Source organism: Ictalurus furcatus, chromosome 4 (assembly GCF_023375685.1).
Source record: "Ictalurus furcatus strain D&B chromosome 4, Billie_1.0, whole genome shotgun sequence".
NCBI lineage: Eukaryota > Metazoa > Chordata > Actinopteri > Siluriformes > Ictaluridae > Ictalurus > Ictalurus furcatus.
Genome location: NC_071258.1, coordinates 29,514,553 through 29,532,150, shown reverse-complemented (window position 1 = coordinate 29,532,150; position 17,598 = coordinate 29,514,553). Strand labels below are relative to the sequence as shown.

At 43.2% G+C, this 17,598-nt stretch overlaps 1 protein-coding gene across 2 annotated transcripts; it reads right to left on the bottom strand.

Annotated features, from left to right (window-relative positions):
• Positions 1 to 1,986: 1,986 nt before the first annotated feature.
• On the bottom strand, positions 1,987 to 17,228 carry baz1b (bromodomain adjacent to zinc finger domain, 1B). 2 transcript variants are annotated; one of them, XM_053623546.1, is made up of 19 exons: positions 16,399 to 17,228; positions 14,753 to 14,869; positions 13,929 to 14,073; positions 13,639 to 13,828; positions 13,207 to 13,526; positions 12,886 to 13,080; positions 10,940 to 12,374; positions 10,461 to 10,599; positions 9,665 to 9,801; positions 9,295 to 9,415; positions 8,949 to 9,047; positions 8,680 to 8,857; positions 8,196 to 8,381; positions 7,934 to 8,081; positions 7,650 to 7,800; positions 7,419 to 7,528; positions 7,104 to 7,258; positions 5,601 to 5,707; positions 1,987 to 4,527 (listed from the first exon to the last, which is right to left on the bottom strand). In XM_053623546.1, the coding sequence occupies exons 1-19, from the start codon at positions 16,515 to 16,517 to the stop codon at positions 3,861 to 3,863; spliced, it is 4,719 nt and encodes a 1,572-aa protein (XP_053479521.1). In that variant the 5' UTR covers positions 16,518 to 17,228; the 3' UTR covers positions 1,987 to 3,860. The 2 variants fall into 2 exon arrangements, with proteins under 2 accessions (XP_053479521.1, XP_053479522.1); XM_053623547.1 differs by having other exon boundaries at positions 7,650 to 7,797; positions 16,399 to 17,227.
• Positions 17,229 to 17,598: the final 370 nt, after the last annotated feature.

Below are 17,598 nucleotides of genomic sequence, written 5' to 3'. Positions count from 1 at the left end.
TTAATTAGGGCATTGGTTCATATTGGTCAATGCGGACTTAAATGATTTCAGATAAACGACACTTAAGGTAAATGATTAATTATACTTTTTATATATTTTATAATTACTCTTTAGATATTGTAAGTTTTGCTCATTTTTCATGAAGGCACTGTGTAATGTTGTTAAAGCTCAAAGACAGAAGGAAGAACCAAATGCCATTAGTAAAGAAATAAGCCACAAGAAAGCGTGAGTTAGTGATTTTTATCATGGCTGAAGTTTTAAGAGCCAAAACTGTACATTTTATACACAGACTTCAACAATACACTACCGCTGATTATAAATGAGAATATATTTCCACATGACTCATTCTTTTCTTTCCTACACCCTTCTTTTCAGGAAATGTGACACAACCAGTGCAGATCTAAATAGAATAGGTGCAAATGAAAAACCCTTGTCCTGTGATCACGCATATTTATGATAGAATTTCCATACTTAACTTTCCATCCCTCTGCTGAACTGCATTAACATGTGAAATGAAATCGTGCCCACTTTAAATCAACACAGTGGATGTTCACAAGAATCAATAGTTAAAATAGTAATAATAATAAAAAGAAACTTAAAAACGTTTCCTCTTCGGTGCTTCTGAACCTGATTTATCGACATTCTCGCCTTTTTCCTTCCATCCACCCACCTCAAACAGGCAGGGTCTGTTTCCCACCACTTCATCTCTTCTCATTCCTCAAAGTTCCAGCTTTCCAAAGCTGTCCTTCTTCCATCATCTGGCCTTCCACAGAAGGTCCTCTTGTTCTACATGTCTCACCTTTCAGGGTCCCCTCTCCTCCTCAGTGGAAAGTTGTGGGGGCCAGGCCATGTGGAGCAAGCGGAACGAGGTACAAGGGTAATTACCTGGTGCCACCTGAGAGCTCCAAGCAAAACACCAGTGCCTATAATTAAAAGAATGAAAGGAGCGCCCCTCTCTCTCCATCCGCAATTTGGGTAACGGGGGGAACACATGCAGATACACGAGAGGAAATTGTTAAGACAAAAATAAGCTGCTTTCATGGAGAGAAAGGGAAAACCTCTCCTGCCTCTGCTTGTTGTGACTGTAGTGCTTTCACACCTTTACCATGACCCAAACTTACTGCCAATGTACACTCTTACTTTGGAGCGTACCCAATTTGCACAGCACGGTCAACTAATCACTCTTTTCATAGCTTAAGTGCAGGCAACTGAAGGGTGAAGAAAGACAAAGACAAATTTTGAACGTTGTTCAAGGTTTTATTAAAAAAAAAAAAAAAAAAGAAAAAAAAAAAAAAAAAAAATTTCAACCTCAGGTTGGTTCATTAAGCTGTCCCTAACCTCTTATTATATTACAAGGTTTTACAACTGGCAGTGATGACTCAAATAGATTGGGGGAACTTTCACAAAACAAAACAAAACAAAAAAAAACGTACATATGAGATCATGATCAATTTATCATGTAGGCTGTAAATAATCTATATATGGAAATAGAAATGTGCCCACCAAGCCCTTCAACAATAATTGAGGTGGAAATAGAAGCCAGTAGATTTCTGCAAGGTTTTAAATTCACACCGGAAACAGATGTTAACCTTCCGATGAGTAACATGCCCCAAATTATCCTTTCGAAAATATACCGAGAACATAAACAGCATTAAGATGTACACAGAATCCAAGTGCTAATCACAAGAAGGGGGAAATGTTAACTAGGACAAAACAGGTTGGCTCGTCAGCATCATTCTGGGTCTACAATCATGAAGTTCAGCCTCCTCAAGGTTCAGACTGATCTTAATCACTGTGCTAAGGTTACCAAAAAATACAAATAATTCAGACCTGGGGCCATATTTGAAAAAAATCAAACAACCTGATTGAGAGTGCTGATATTGAAGCAGCTTTTGCATATCACACACTGATGAACACAACCTTACATCAGCTCTCTTGCACTAAGACATTTCATTCATATATACATGATTCCAGGAACACTCGGCCTAATCCAGGATTAAAGAGAACGGGTGTGAGCGCGTAATTGTCTTGTTTATTCCACAAGATTAAACAGGAAAGTCAGTTTATTCTAAGCATCACGACCTAAAAAGACAGTTGGTACAAGATCACTTGCACCTTAACCAAATCCTTAATTCACCCAATCTTTTGGCAAAATAAGCACAGATTTAAAGTACTCCTAATTTGATTGAAGAACTCTGTATTTACATACCCATATACACAAATAAAAAGGGGCTGATAGATACAAGCTGTAGAGCTATTACTTCAGAAGGACGCAGCTGAAGTACTACACATTGGTCCTGTCCTGTTCATTCCACCAGAAGGGCCTACATGAAGATTTTATTCATAAGCAGGTCATCATAGTGATGCATGTAAGCTAAGCATATAAATGCTGTACTAGACTGCCACCTGCAGGTCGCCTGGGATAACAGCACCATTTACCATTGTTTTCACTACATCGAGGCTTTTTTTGATTTAGGTTTGTAATCCCTGAGCTCTTGAGAACGTTAGTCGTATTATCAGCCTCTCTCCTAGAAGGCAGATCTTCAGAAGCAAAGCTGGGAAACATATGGCAGTGAAAGAGGATCAGTGATCCCAGCACATGTACATCATCCAAGCTTCAACCAGGTAAAGGGAAGAAAAAAGCAACTTTTATGATAAAAAATAAAAATCAAATCAATCATCGAGGCTAAGAAACACATAAATACGTTCAGCACAACACTGAGCCTCTGACACTCAAATCACTCAGGACAGATTTCTCACTAATCTTTGAAAAAGATGGGAAAAACAGACAGTGGTGGGTGTTTATTAAATAAAGAAAAACATTTTTGGAGAAGAAAAAAAAAAAAAAAAACAATCAAAAAACACCATAGCTCCTCTGCTAGAATTACATGTAGATAAAAAGAGAACCCTACAAAATCTTTTAGGAAATCCAGAGAGCACAAGGTGCACCAACACTAAGATGAGAAGAGCTTTAATTTTAAGACAATACTTGACTTGAACTGGGTGTATTGAGGCGTTTAGATTTGTCTTTGCCAAACTACTAGTAAATGGTTTGACACTATAAAAGTTTATAAACTCAAATTTACAGAAACAAAAGGTGAATCCAGCAGACATGATTTCAGATACAGAAAAATGCTTTATTCATAGGTACTTGTACTCTGAAAAATTCAACAAAAACAATGAATTCCAAATAACCCTTTTGGTGCTGGTTGTCCCCAAGAAAATAGTGCGTAGTATCGGTACACCACAAGCACAGCTGGAGTTCCAATTATAGTGCGTTATTTTATTTTCGTATAATAAAAAACACAAAAACAAACAAACAAAAAAAAACATCTAGGACATATTCAGTCACAGGCAACCTGCCTGGTACTTCTGAAACTCTATTCAGCAGCCCTACCTGACATTCTGACATCATCAAAATGAGACACAGACATATGTCAAGTTATCCCAATGACAAATCCTTTTTTTTTTTTTAATATACATATACATGAAGCAAATGGCTTAAGGCCAAAATTGAAACAAAAATTGCCTTTTAAGAGCTCACAGAGATCATCTCATCAGAGATCATAAATTTCCTGGTTGAGAAAAGGAAAAAAAAGAAAAAAAAAAAAAGTCACCAGTAATAAACAACTTACAAATATAAATCAGTTTCTTTCGTATTTAGCAATATGAACACAAAGCGTCAAGTCTAATAAACCAGGAAAAGAAAAGAAAAAATCTACATGGGGCAGTTTGAGAGGTTTCTGTGAGAGTGGGTCCACTTTGCCTTTTGGAACTGAGGGAGGTAGAAGATCAAGGAGGACAAGAATCCATTTTAAACAACAACAACAAAAAAAAAACACAAAAAGCACCCTGGGACTTTATAGTGAGCGTTTTTGCCTCTTGGAATGTCGCTGACCGATTGATTCGTCATCGCTGCTTGCCTCCTCGTCATCACCTGCCCTCCTCCCTGACTTCCTCAAGCGAGTTCTCCTGTTCTCTCTCTCACTATCGCTGTCCTGTTCCCGGTAGTCCTTGCGGCTTGACGAGGCTGCTGTCCGTTTGCTCCTCCTTGTGACCCTGTCCTCTTCATCCTCGTCCTCGCTTTCACTCTCCTCCTGCCTGCGCCATCTGCTGCCGTGTCTCGTGGACCGGCTGCTGCTCTCTTCCCGACTTTTAGAGGCAGAACTTTCCTGTTTGCCGTTCTGTATTTTCCTCACTCTCTTCTCGTCTTCCTCATCGTCCTCGTCGTCGTCCTGTAGCGGAGTGTTGCGTTTCCTAGCTTTGCGGCGTAGGTAGGTAACCCCGGGTAGGATCTTATGAAGCAGCTCGGTGAACGTTTGCTCAGTGCGACTCATACACTGCAGCACGCTGCTGCCCAGCTGGTTGTATTCCTCGGCGTTACTGAACACCAGCTTCATGTCCTCGATGTAGTCCTGCGGGCTGCGGTACTGCGACGACTTGAACTTGCTCTGCATGGTGCTGAAATCCATGGGAGTGCTGATGATGTCCTGGTAGTCTTCGGCTTCCTCCGCCGACACCGGCTCTCTGAACGCGTAAAGAGAACCCAGTTAGGGAAATGCAACGAGTGCTCATACAGGTCCAGGTGTGTGAGAAGGTTACTAGAGCTGTTAGTTCATTTCACAATTCAATACCCACATATTTAAACCAAACATCTAAGGCCGTGTGTTGTAAACGATTCTTAGTCTTTTGATGCTATGTATAAAATGTATTTATTTTTTACGGTTGACTGAGCAAAATATTCTGAAAAGCAGCTAGTAAGAGTCCAGCGTAGGTAGGAACTCCTTTAATACTGATTAAAAAGCATCTCAGGGAGATTCCTCAAGAAATCGGTTGAGAAAATAATACATTTCTCAAAATTCTAGGCCAAAAGTGTGTCTACTTTGAAGATGCTAAAATATGAAAAACACACCTATTATGGTTTTGAAGCGTGCCTAATTTTGTTTTAGAGGACTCGTACAATAGATTTACAATAGCTGCATCTAAGGTTTAAAAAAAAAAAAAAAAAAAAAACTTTAATGTGCTCATAATTTAAACTGCAGCATCACCTCCCCCCGCAGACTTGTTAAATGATCAGCTCTAAATGATTCATTCTAAACTCCTCCTTTCAGAGAGCATACTCTGCTCTGATTGGTCAGATGTCCCAGTCTGTTGTGATTGGTCTACCACTGAGTGTGTCTAAAAGGAAACGCCCACTACCATAAAGAATATCAGCTCTGTCTGTCAGCAAGCAGCCGATGAAGACCAGAGGCAGGGTCTTTTGTTACAAACCTAGGTAGTTTCGTACAGGAAGTAAAGTCTGGAATCACTAACAACTTGTTTCAGCTGTTCAGAATCGGTTCCTCCTTTTGGGAGTCGATAACTCAGCTTGTCGTGTGCTTTGATTTTTGAAACTTTGCAGACGTTTTGCATTCACAAACAACTAAACACCACACTACATGAAAGGGAATATCTGAAAAACCGTAATAGGCACACTCTAAACTTTTAATCAACATAATTCCCATAGTTCCATTTGTGTTATTCCAGAGTTTTGATGACCATTACTATTCTAAAATGTGGAAAAATATAGTGTGTCTAAACTTTTGACAGAGAGAGAGTACCTGAAGGGCCAGCTATAACGGAATTTAATCAATTTTTGGAGGATCTCTTCACACTTCTCGAGCTCCTGTGCTTGCTTGTTTCCTCCTGTTCTGGAGCTCTGGCGCACCTGCAGAAGTCAAATCCAAAATTAACCACAATCATTATGAGATGCCTAAAAATGTTAAACCTGTTTGTGTGGCATAACCCAAGCAGGGTCAATTCTTCAGAAGAATCTTTGTTCTCATTCATACGTAGTTGCCATGTGTGCACACTAGGGATGTCACGATACCAAAAATCTAGTAGTCGGTACTGATACCACCAAAAGAACACGATATTCGATACCAAAGTCGATACCATGGTGTGGTATAAAAATAAAAAAATAAAAAAAACTCTCCTGGAGGACATCTTCCTCTGGCTGATACTGGCAAAGAGAGCGAGAGGGTATTTTAGTTATCAAAGACTGTCTGACAATGAGTCTCCAAAGGTGCACTCCTAAACGCACGCACACACACCCCTTATACTCTGAATGCAAGCATTAGTTTAAATTCACTGATATGGTGGCAGGCCAAAAAGATTGATTAAAAGCATGAACAGTTGAATAATTATCAGTGACATTAGGCTACATTTAGCTGACAGGACACGGGCTGAATGGCGATGCATGGTGGCCCATTAGGAGGTACTTTATAACATTGCAATGTTTTAGCGTCGTTAACAAATAACTGGCTATCGCTAACATTACATGGAACATAACGTTAGCTGGTTTCACGGCTACAATGCCAGCTGCCTCAAACAAACATAATATAGGACCTTTTCCTCGCTTTGTTTGAAATGAACGATAACATCGGTTGCACACTGGAAACTGATACTAGCTTTCCTCTCAACGAGTCGGGGCGGAGCTAAACTTGTTAAGCTAAGCTAAACTTCTGTAGTTTTTCCCGTGTGCTTGTAGGCGTTCCCCCTCTTCTTCACCACTTGTGGACTGACTAAAACACTTACGCGTATTTGCTGTCCCCATCAGGTCCGGAAGAATAGCAACCTCAGTACTTTCATTACAAACGGTGCTAACACTACTCCAGAAAAACAAGTACCGTCACATTTTAAGAATGTTGGTACCGACTTGGTACCGAAGTATCAGTTCTCGTGACACACGCATGTGTACTTTTTTTTTTAAATATATATATCAAAACAAGGTACAAAAAAAAACCCCAAGAGAAAAAGGAACACCTTTGGAAGTGTATGTGTCACTGGACAATTTCTGGTTTTTGTTTAACCAACAATTCCCATCCCAACCCAAAATAACAGTCCCAAATGCCCGGGGGGGTTGGGGGCACACTATACATACCTGAATGTACAGACTTGTGCGGTTGCTTATAGGGTTACACATGCTCCAGTATATATGTATCAGGTTAATACAGGGGTGTATTCTTCTCAAAATAAATTATTTGAAGAAAAAAAAAAAAAATCCAGTTGATCCCCTAACGCACATGTACATTTAACAATTTTATTTTAACTTTTAAACTCACCAATTCATCAATGTCTGCACTGTTGCTTGTCCGTGATTTGGCAGCAGCTTTAGATTTAGATGCAGTTTTGGCACTTGGTGGCGAATGCTTCTTGGACGATGACTTGCTCTGACCTTTGGGCCTCAGGAACGATTTCATCTTCTTCCTCGGTCTCACTGTTAAATCGGAAAGAACAATGAAAATGCAAGTCAATCAGTTAAATCGTGCGTCAGGTGAACGGTTTCTGGAACCCTGGTGAGCGCTGGAGAAAGGAGGAGGAGATATCAAGGTTTAATAATAATAATAATAATAATAATAATAATAATAAAGACTCACAGCTGTGCCCTGTATTCCTCTGCTCCTCGTCCTCAGAATCATCCTCTTCTGACTCGTCCTCCTCTTCATCCTCTTCATCCTGCTCTTCCTCCGTGTCTTCGTTATAGTTTCTGTCGGTCACACACAGATGAGAGAAGAGGATCGGGGTGTGCTCTTGTATATAAAGAATGCCTGAGAGAGTATGGACGTGTTACGGGTGTGTACGTTCTCAGACACGTTTCCTTCGCTCACCTTCCACGCGAGCAGCGGCGGGCGATGGTCGGTTGGCAGGCCGGGCACAACCACTCCCCTTCGGGAATGCGATACAGTGCAGGCCTCAGGCAGAAGAGGTGGAAGGCTTTGTTGCACTCATCACACAGGATTAACTTATCGTCCTCTCCTACTGGGAAATGAAAAAAGTGGAGCGTTTAAGCACATTTTGTGGTTGTGAATCTGCAGCAAACGTACTTTGGTTCTTTACAGAGTGTTGCTTTAGGAACCTTACATGAGACGCCTTAAACCTGCTGCAGTCGTACCTTTTTTGCGGCACACTTTGCAGCGAGCGTTCTCCGCTGACATGTCCCACTTGATGCACGCGTCCAGCATTCCCAAGAGCACGTGCATGCGTGAGAAGGTCTGAGCCTCGCGTATAGCAAACTTCCACTTCTCCACAGCAGTCGCCACCTGCAGAAAGAAATTCAATAACCCTTTTATTTTTTTAACATTAATCCTGATTGAAACACAGAAAAACCTGTTCTCACAAAATTAACACAATCATGCACGCACACACACACTCACCCTAGCCTCCTCAGCCAGTTTTTTCTCCTCATCCACTTCCTCCGTCTTTCCGCTCTCTTCCCCTGTCTGCTTCTTCTTTTTCTTCTGCTTCGGAGCCATGAAGCCCTGAAGAAACTTCTTAACCACGCTCTCCTGCAACGTTATCACACACTCACCAAAGTCCTTCAGGTTTTCCAGGTGTCGCACCTGAAAGAAAATAATTTATTTATTTATGTATTTTAAATCAAGAAACAATTTCAGTTCTCTGAAGAAATGAATTTCTTCAAACAAAAATCTGCAAGATGTACACGTTTAATTTAATTATACACCTTAAACGTTATGAATATGATTAAGACCAATTGAGATATCAAGACCCTTATTAAAATGTTGCCACCTTCCTAACAATAACAGCGTTCAGGATGAGACGGGAGAGCCCAAACCTCAAACCTACTGACCCGCCTCAAAACACAAGCACCAGGAGGATCCCTCTCTCCAAGTCCCTCACCTGCTCCTCAAACACGGCCGTGTTTTCCATTAAGCCGAGTCCGCCCTTCTCCAGACGCGAAGATACCTCGATGATGTCGCTGCGCAGGTATTTGAGGAGCTCCTGGTAGCCATCACAAGTGCGCAGACCGGTGTTCACCTTCCGGCTCAGGTGGATGGAGTGCATGATATCCTGGTACCTTAAATAAATAATACAAATACCCAATCATAAAGCACAATGTACATGCATAACACTTAATGTATTAGCTCAGGGAACACACGCACACTCACTTGAGTTCCAGTTGCATTTTCAGTTCGCTCTCTCGCACACCTTGTGAGTGAAGGCTTTCTATGAGCTCATCCAGATCTTTCTGAGTGTCGCACACGAACCTGAGTGAAGAGAAAACATTCTACAAAACCGTCGTGCATAAAATGCATCTGTGTGCTTGGGAGAAAAAAAAAGAAAAAAAGACAGACGCTAACTACTTGGGCTGCATATCTTATTAGCGATGGTCTACATAGAGCTGAGCTGCATACCACTTCATTAACCTCAAATGCTGCCACAGATACAATAAAATAGAAGTAGATAAGCAAACGCGCCTTTTCACTGAACTCAGTATTTCTAAGATTTATTTACCAGAGGTTTTGACCCAGCTTGGGCACGGTCGTCTCTATGCAGGTCTCCGGAGCTGGAGCCCCCTGCTGGCCACTCTCATTAGTAGCGCTGGCTATACTTGCCTCATCTTCTTTCTCCACATCTAGAGAAGAGATAATGCTGGATTTATTTCAAATGAATTTAGTGAACTTATGATTACCTTTATTAGTAACAATAAAAGGTGCATGTAACACACACAGTATCGCTAACAAATGCAAGATTTCACTCAAACATGCCTGCTGGAACAAGAGGGCAAGTTGTCATTTCACTCATCATAAATAAACAAAATTAATGAAAATATCTCTGTATTGTCAATTGTCTCCATTCAAGTAAACGTCGATAGCACCCTCACCCTCCGTCTCTTCATCTTCCTCTTCCTCATCTCCCTGTGTCTGCTCAGGTGGAAGAGTGAAGCTGTAGTCGATGCTCTCGTGCACCCAGCCTTTTTCTATATAAAGTCCAGGAACGACGTCAGAGAACAGCCAATACCTACACACACACACAAAAATAAATAAATAAATAAATAAATACCAACGGCAACATGATGGCCCTGTCGCATCCATTATCCAAAGCAGAAACCAGCCATTTGGCTAGTGATCAGGCAGGAGATTCTCTATAGGGATGGAAATGAATGATAAATACAGAATTTCTGGGCTTTCTTCTTCTTGCATTTATAAATAACTCCTTGGATTTGGTGGTGTTGAAAAACATGTGCTTTATACAACGCCGACACATTTTCAGCATTAGACCATGAACATGTGAAAAATATGCATGTTATCTGATCTACCTAGTGACTAATTTCAAATTCACACCAGTTATAACTAAAAACTCTCCGTTTACCTACAAATAAAGTCACCAATAAAATTAAAAAAAAAAAAAAAAAAAAAAACGTGAACAACGACTGCTCGTGCTTCTCCCAGGTCTCAGGCGCTGGTAGGCTTAATAAAAATCACTACAACTCTTAGCATCTAAAAGAAGGAAAACATTTTCATTTGTGAATACTTATGTTTGTGACAATATAAAAACAACTACTGATAACTCCGCTCTTTTTCCTGAAGCTTTAATCCATGGAACCAATGTCTTTAATTATAGGGATGTTTTTGTTGGTATATTTTTAGATGAGTGAGTGTGTGTGAGTGAGTGTATACCGGTTGTGGTTGCGGTCAGTGCCAAGTGGTGCTCTCCTCATCACCAGCTTGGCCTTAGCGAGGCCCTCGTGGAAGGCACGCTCTACTGCAGCCCTCTGCTTCCTGATCCGCTCCTCCTCGGCTTCTTTCTCCATGCGCTCTACGTCCGTACGGAAGAACAGCACGGTAAATACAGAGGCTAAGAGTATACAACTACCTGAATTTCTCAAGAACATGGATGTGCTTCACCCTCACTATTCTTGCAGTTTCTGCTTCTTTCACAACATAATTTGTGCTGTAGCACCAGTGAACATTTTTGGAGAACAACTTTTTGGAGAATTTTTCTAAACGTGATCAGATTACTGACTGATTTGTGTAAACCTAGTGTTTACGCATAATCCCAATTGCGCAAATGTAAGCTTATCGTTTGAATTATAACCAGAATCTCTTCTGTCCTCCCTCCCTCTATGTTCTATTACACGTTCTTGTCTCTCGCTCACCTCTGTTCTGGCGTTCAAGCTCCTCCTTCTCCTTTTTGGCCTGCATAGCCATCAGCCTGCGGCTCTTCACCGTGCTGATCATGTCTTCCGGTTCCACCTTGACTTTGGACACGTCCTCCTTGCCGTTCGTCTCCTTCTTCTTCTCCTTTTTAACTGCCATGTCCTGGGTCTTGGACTCCATCTGCTCCTTGCGCTTTTGCTTCTCAGCCTTGCGGCGCACGTTGGCCTCCTTGAGCGTGGCGATGCGTTCCTTCCAGAGCTCAGAAGAGCGCAGGTGCGCCGATTCCACGTGGTCCTCCACAGAGTAGGTCATGAGGATGCGATGGCACAGGGCCACCAGCAGACTCGCCTTCTCGGCCGGCGCAAGCTCGAACACCTCGGTCGTCTCGAGCCGTTCCAGGAGCTCCGCACCCAAGACGTCGTCGAAACAGCCACCGCCGTGCCAGTCGTCAGAGTCACGGGCGCTCTCGCCACCCTGCACGTCGGTCGGGCGCAGGCACAGGCGTGCTAACTCCGACGCGGAGTGCATCGTCAGCGGGATTTCAGACAGAGCCATGTCCAGCTCACTGTAGGCCTCGGCCAGCTCGTCCTGCAACAGCGTCTGGAGCAGCACCACCAGGACACGATTTAGGTAGAGAAAGCCTCCCTTGTCACCTGCTAGAGCCTCCATAAGTGACTGCGCTGTGATCGGGTACTGCTTGTCAGGCAACAGTAGATCAGAGTAGCAGCTGAGGAAGTCTGCGACCATAGCTATGTCACCGAACAGAGCGTTTGGCAGGCCCTCGGGCATGTCCACCAGCCGGAACGTGGGCAGGCTCTTTCCGGTGAGCTCCTGGTCCTCGAAGCGTCGCTGCTGCTCACGCCTCAGCTGCAATTCCTTCTCGCGCCGTTCCTTCGCCTTCTCACGCAGCTTCTCTTTCAATTCTTCCCGCTTCTTGCGCATCGCCTCCTGCCGCTCCTCCTCGCTCATGAGGGCCCATCGCCGCTTCTCCTCCAGCCGCTCCCAGCGCTTCTGCACCATCTCCTTCAGTTCGTCGGGGAGTCGCCCGCGGTCCTCCGCAGACAAGGTCTTCGCTGCCCTGCTCACTAACGAAGACAGTGTGCTCTTCTTGTCCTCTTTGCCCTTGTTTTCCTTATAAAAGCGCAGCAGATGCAGAGCCATGGGAGGCAGAGGTTTACCCAGCTTCGGCGTGCCAGGCCCGGTGCTCCGTGCTCTCTTTTTAGGACTGCCCGCAGCAGCGGGACTCTTCGCCAGATCCAGCAGGGTCATCTGCTTCATCCGGGGCTTCTTAGAGGTCTTTTCGTCTTTTTTCGAGGCTTTATGGCTGTTGGGTGTTTTGGTTGCGCCGCTCTTGTGATTCCTCTTGCCGTCCGTCGGTTTCTTGGGCGTGCCTGAATTCTTAACCTTCAGCGGAGAGCCATTCAGGTTCTTCACCTGAAAAAATACAGTAGAATAATTCAAAATACACAAATGGGGGGAAATACTTCTGCTCATCTTCAGTAAGCATTTTTATCCTGGTCAGAGCTACAGCGGATCTGGAAAACTGGCTGAAAGATACACTCTGGAAAAGCAATCATCAGACATCACACAAAAACCTAGAGGCAAATTGGAGTCACCGATCTAAACTGGCACTTTTTTTTTTAGACGGTGCAAGAAAACAGGATCAGGTACTGATTAGCCAGGCTTCGCTTGGGACTGGGACTAGAAACGAAAAAAAGTACTTCTTCATGAGATATCACGGATATTTTTTTTTTTTTTTTTTTTTTTTACATATTGCTTTATCATAGTAATTTTTAACCATTATTTTGTTTCCTTCTTTTACGCTATAATTTGTCAGTATAACGATGGCGTAAAAAACTTTTTGGACAGCAAAACATGCTGCTCGTGTGCTAACGTACTACATCTAGGCATCATGAACAAACGCGACATTCATCAAAATGCCTACCTGCATGTTTGCCCAGAGAGTGGGGCTCAGAGGCATGTTTTGCTTTTTCTTCCGCTTTTTCTCGTTCTCTCCTTTTTCGTTGACGCCGTTTGCATCCATGCCTGACTCTGAGCCCTGAAGCTTCAATTTCTTGTTGGGCTTTCCTTCCGGTGAGCTGAGACTCTTTCTCTTGGATGAGGGATTTTCTGCTAAGAACTAAATACATCAAATACAATCATTACAAAAGCAGCAACGTTTATATTTTTATATGTATACACAATCTAGTTTTCAGCAACAGGTAACAGCAACTGAATTAACCCCAAGTCAGTAACTATACGCTACCTTGTGTGGGTCTAAGAGAAAGTCGCTGAATTTGCTGGGTAGGTTGAATTTTTTCACCAGTTCGTCCTCCACCACCCAGGGGGCGCTCTCTCCCATGCCAAGCCTGAGAGCGTAGTGCCTGATGAAGTAGCGCATTATCTCTTTATTGGGAGGTCTCTCTGTTCTGAAGAGGCTGTCGGCAGGGACGTCACTGATTACTTTGTCCTCGTCGAGGAGCTTCACGTCGTATTTGTGGGGCAGAAATTTAGGCATCACCCATTTCTTCTTCTCCTCCTTCATAGTGGTGGGGAGTTTTCTGGGGGAACGACGTGCCCGATCACCTACCGGAAAGAAAAAAAAAAGATACATCGTTGAATATTACAGAGTCTCGCAGTACAGTGAAAGTTTGTTCATATAGAAAATCTCTAAAGATAATAAATTACAGTTACTTACAAATGCTCTCTCTCCTGTTGTTCTCCTCTTCTTTGGGCGGCTCTTTCTTTTGGTTCTCCTGGCTGGCGTTCTCCTTGTCGCTGGACGGAGAATCACACGCTCCCTCCAACTTTTTCTGCGTCTGGTCCTGAGCCTTTTCCAGAGGATGAATTTTCACCACCTTCACTCGCAAACTTTTATCCTTTCCGACCTGTGGTGAAAGACAGAAAAAAATAGGAGATAAAGTTTATTAAAAAAAAAAAACCGTTAAGAAATAATCATGGAACTACATTCAGGAAAGAAATTCCTACCAGGAAGTCACACTCCTCATCTACGGCGTATTTAGTGAGAATCTCCACCCAGGCCAGATCCACCAGTTTGTCCAGCGACACCGTGTTATGGTGTACAATTTCCAAAACTGGCTTCTCAAACCACACAGGGTATTCCTCTTGCAGCCTGGAGAGGAAAAAAAGCACAAGACCACAAACACAGCTTTCAAAAACAAACATCCGACCACAATGCAAAGAACCGTGTCACACTATGTAATCTGATGAACTATTTCTATATTACTACAGAATGTAAATGGCTTTTTACAGCAAAACAGATTTAATGATTTGAATAAATGAAGCAGGCTACCTAGACTAAATTAAAATCAATCATTTATCAAAGAGCAACTGTAAACGCTGTGATAACTCACACCAGCAGAGGGCGCTATAGGGGAAAGCACCAGCACTAAGACTAACATGTAGACACAAGGGCAATCACAGGCTCTAGTCTTCAGTGTTTATGCAACTCCATGAGTGTGAGTGTGTGCAGCCATGGTACACTGTGAGGAAAGTTACGCTTCTGTTATGAGACTGGAAAAGCGTTGGGCCAGCAGACAAAGTGTGAAAGTGTGCTCAAGTGACATTCACTTGATTCTGTATAGAGTTGCGGGAGAAGCTGACCAATTATTCAGTTTTTTTTAACTGTTCTTAACTCACATGCTGAAACTTTACCACAAACAAACAATCAGGTGGTGAAAAACATGAATCTGAAATACCTGCTCGGTAGCTACAAAAATAAACCGCTCGGACTAAATGTCTTTTGATTTACAGATGAAGAGTGGCACTCGTTCAGTGATGATGTTACTCACAGCTCAGTGACCTCCTGCTCTTCCTCCCAGGCCTCCAGGTGTGTGAGCTGGCTGCTGCCGGTGCTTTTGCACGTCCAGATCCGTTCACTGTATCTCTGCATTCGGGCCTCATACTCTCTGAGCAGCACGGTTAAAGAAAACTAACAAACAAAACAGCACAGCAGAGACAAAAAAAAAGGCACAAAACACTGAATTTGTAAAAACACCTACACGCGAGAGTAGGTGACGTTATGCTCTGCTCACGGTAGAACCCTGCAGCCTGGGCTCTGCATGCGTGTGTGAGAGAAAGAGAGGCCTTGTTCATAATTAACAACCGGGTGTAGCAGAGAAGCTCAATTATTAAAAGGTGCGGCATCAGGCCCAGCTCTTAGACAAGACATATTTAGGAATATGATGCTGGGATATTACGAGTGACTCTGACGACCCGCTGCTTAGTGGCACAACAATCTAAGCGTCCTATCGTTAGGTCTGTCGTTACATGAAGTTCAAATCTCTGTCGTCAAAGAGACAGCGTGTTGACACTATTAAGGCGTGTTAACTCTAGAAGATTCCAGTTAGCAGGTATGGGAACTGGATAGAACAAAACTGAAAGCAAAAATAAGAAAACATACCCGTATCGTTTTGTATCAACTTTCTGAAGCTTTATGCTTTTCTGTACAGCGCTGTAAACCCTGATCGCAAGTCGTGCCAAGACATATCTGCATCTGAAGCGCTTTCTGATGACGTGGAGATAATACAGGGGGAATCCCAACTCCACCAGGATTAACAAAAACTAAAATGAATGATACCAGCCCATCTTTGGAAGATCCCTGTAACACCAGTGTGTGTGTGAGGTTAGAAACAGAGCATGGAGAAGTGGTTTGCCAGTTGCATGTGTCAACTCACCGAGTATTTATACTAAACACCAGCAGTTTTAGAGTTTAGTGCAGACTTCACTGCACCTCAGATCAACTCTCAGAGAAGTGTAAAAGGAGATCAGATGAAATCCAGCTCCGAGTCTGATCCCCTGTCCTTCACAAAACACATCGTCGACGTGTAACAAAACAATCATCACCCACAAATGATGTCCTAACCTAAGAAACCGAAAACCACACCCGTATGTCTATCTACACCCTACGACCACTACAAGCACATCGGCTACATCATGTTAGCGTGTATGCTAACCGGAAGCTCATTCCACGAGCTTCACTCAGCGGCACCGAAACCACAAAAACCATCTCGGCTTTAGTTTCTTCACGCCAAATACGAGTCTGTCTCGACTCTGTCTCACCGGCTTTAAAAATAGCACCAACCCCTGACATTACTAATCACATTACAGCAAACAAAGCCTAGCTAACTTCAATGAAAAGGTTGTGACAGAGAACTAGCCTGTGCTAACTCAGGACAAATAAACAAACAAAACATTCAATACGACATATAGAGCCACTAAATGTTGCAAATTAGACACTTAGAGAGTTTTGTTTCACACACTGCTCAACTGCAAAACCGGGACATATTACTATAGCAACAACAAAAAAACGTTAAGCTTATTTTAATCATAATAAACGCGCTGTTATTTGATATAAAGTGTAGGAGTGTATAGCATTGCATTGTAGTTGAAAAGCCATGACGCTAGTTAGCTAGCTTGCTAAGAAAGGAAAGGATACTCTTTGTTGATGAAGGCCTCTTTGGTGTGCGGGATGATGTAGAGCTGCTCTGCCGGGCCCGGCGGCTCGGCTGGCGGCTTAGCGAGCGGGTACGGCTTCCGGCCCAGCAGCGGCGCCATTACGACTGTTTTCTCCCACAAATAAACTTCGGCGTGGTGTAGACCTTCAAGTTAAAATGACCGCCAGTACAAACATGTATTCCGGGAATCTAGACAGAAATCACACAAAGCGCTTTTCCTCGACATTTAACGCCTAGCTAGCATCAAAGCTAGGCTCGAGTTAGCTTAGCCTAGCTTAGCTTAGCTTCAGCTAAATAACAATAAGTGCGACGCGGTGGGATTAGCAACGTCCTCTCCTCGGTTCACTTCGCATTAAAGGAGACGGTTGGGGCATAGCGCGTCAACATCCAATAGTTTTAAAGAGGAAAGAAAACGGCGCTCCAAATAAACTTCACCAAAAGCCGGAATGGAAAGAGACGGCTTTCTCCGAGTCGCAGCCCCGGCGCAGTGAAGGTAAGGCGCCCGGCACAAGGATTACGATGGCGCGCTTTCTAAAAGAACTCCCAGCATGCACTTTGGTCTTCGCTGGGTGACGAATGCTCTTATTCTTTTCTTCCGTTCGCGAGGAAAAAAAAACAAACACTCACTCCTGACCCTTCCAAGATGGTCGCAGGGTGTATTTGATACAAAAGAACAAATGAGAGAAAGAGAATGTCAGGTTGAAAAAAAAAATGGCGGGAGATACGACTCCACCGGTAAACACTCCCGGACGACCCCGAACACCACCACACCGCGACCGGCAGCGCGCGGAATCCGACACATTTGTCCCTCCCACCACGGCCACCGATTGGCTCTGAGCAGCGACAGCTACCGAAGCGGAGGGATTTGATTAGCCTACTTGGCTGACTGTCGTTATTGCCACGCCCAGCATAAAATCATAGCAACTCCCCCGATATAAAAGCTGGCTTAGGAGGAAGTGGTAAAGGTCCGTTTAGAGAAGTTGGATAACGAAGTAGGATGGATTTTCATCCTTTCGCCATTATCATCGTTACTACATTTAATATTAAGTCCTTATGGTGTTTAACCTGGTTGTCTGGGCACATGAATGAGTTCAATTGAAACCTCAGTAACTCAAATATAACCCTGCTGGGAAAAAAAAAACCCAATAGAAACCCCCTCATAGAATATGTATTGGTTTTAA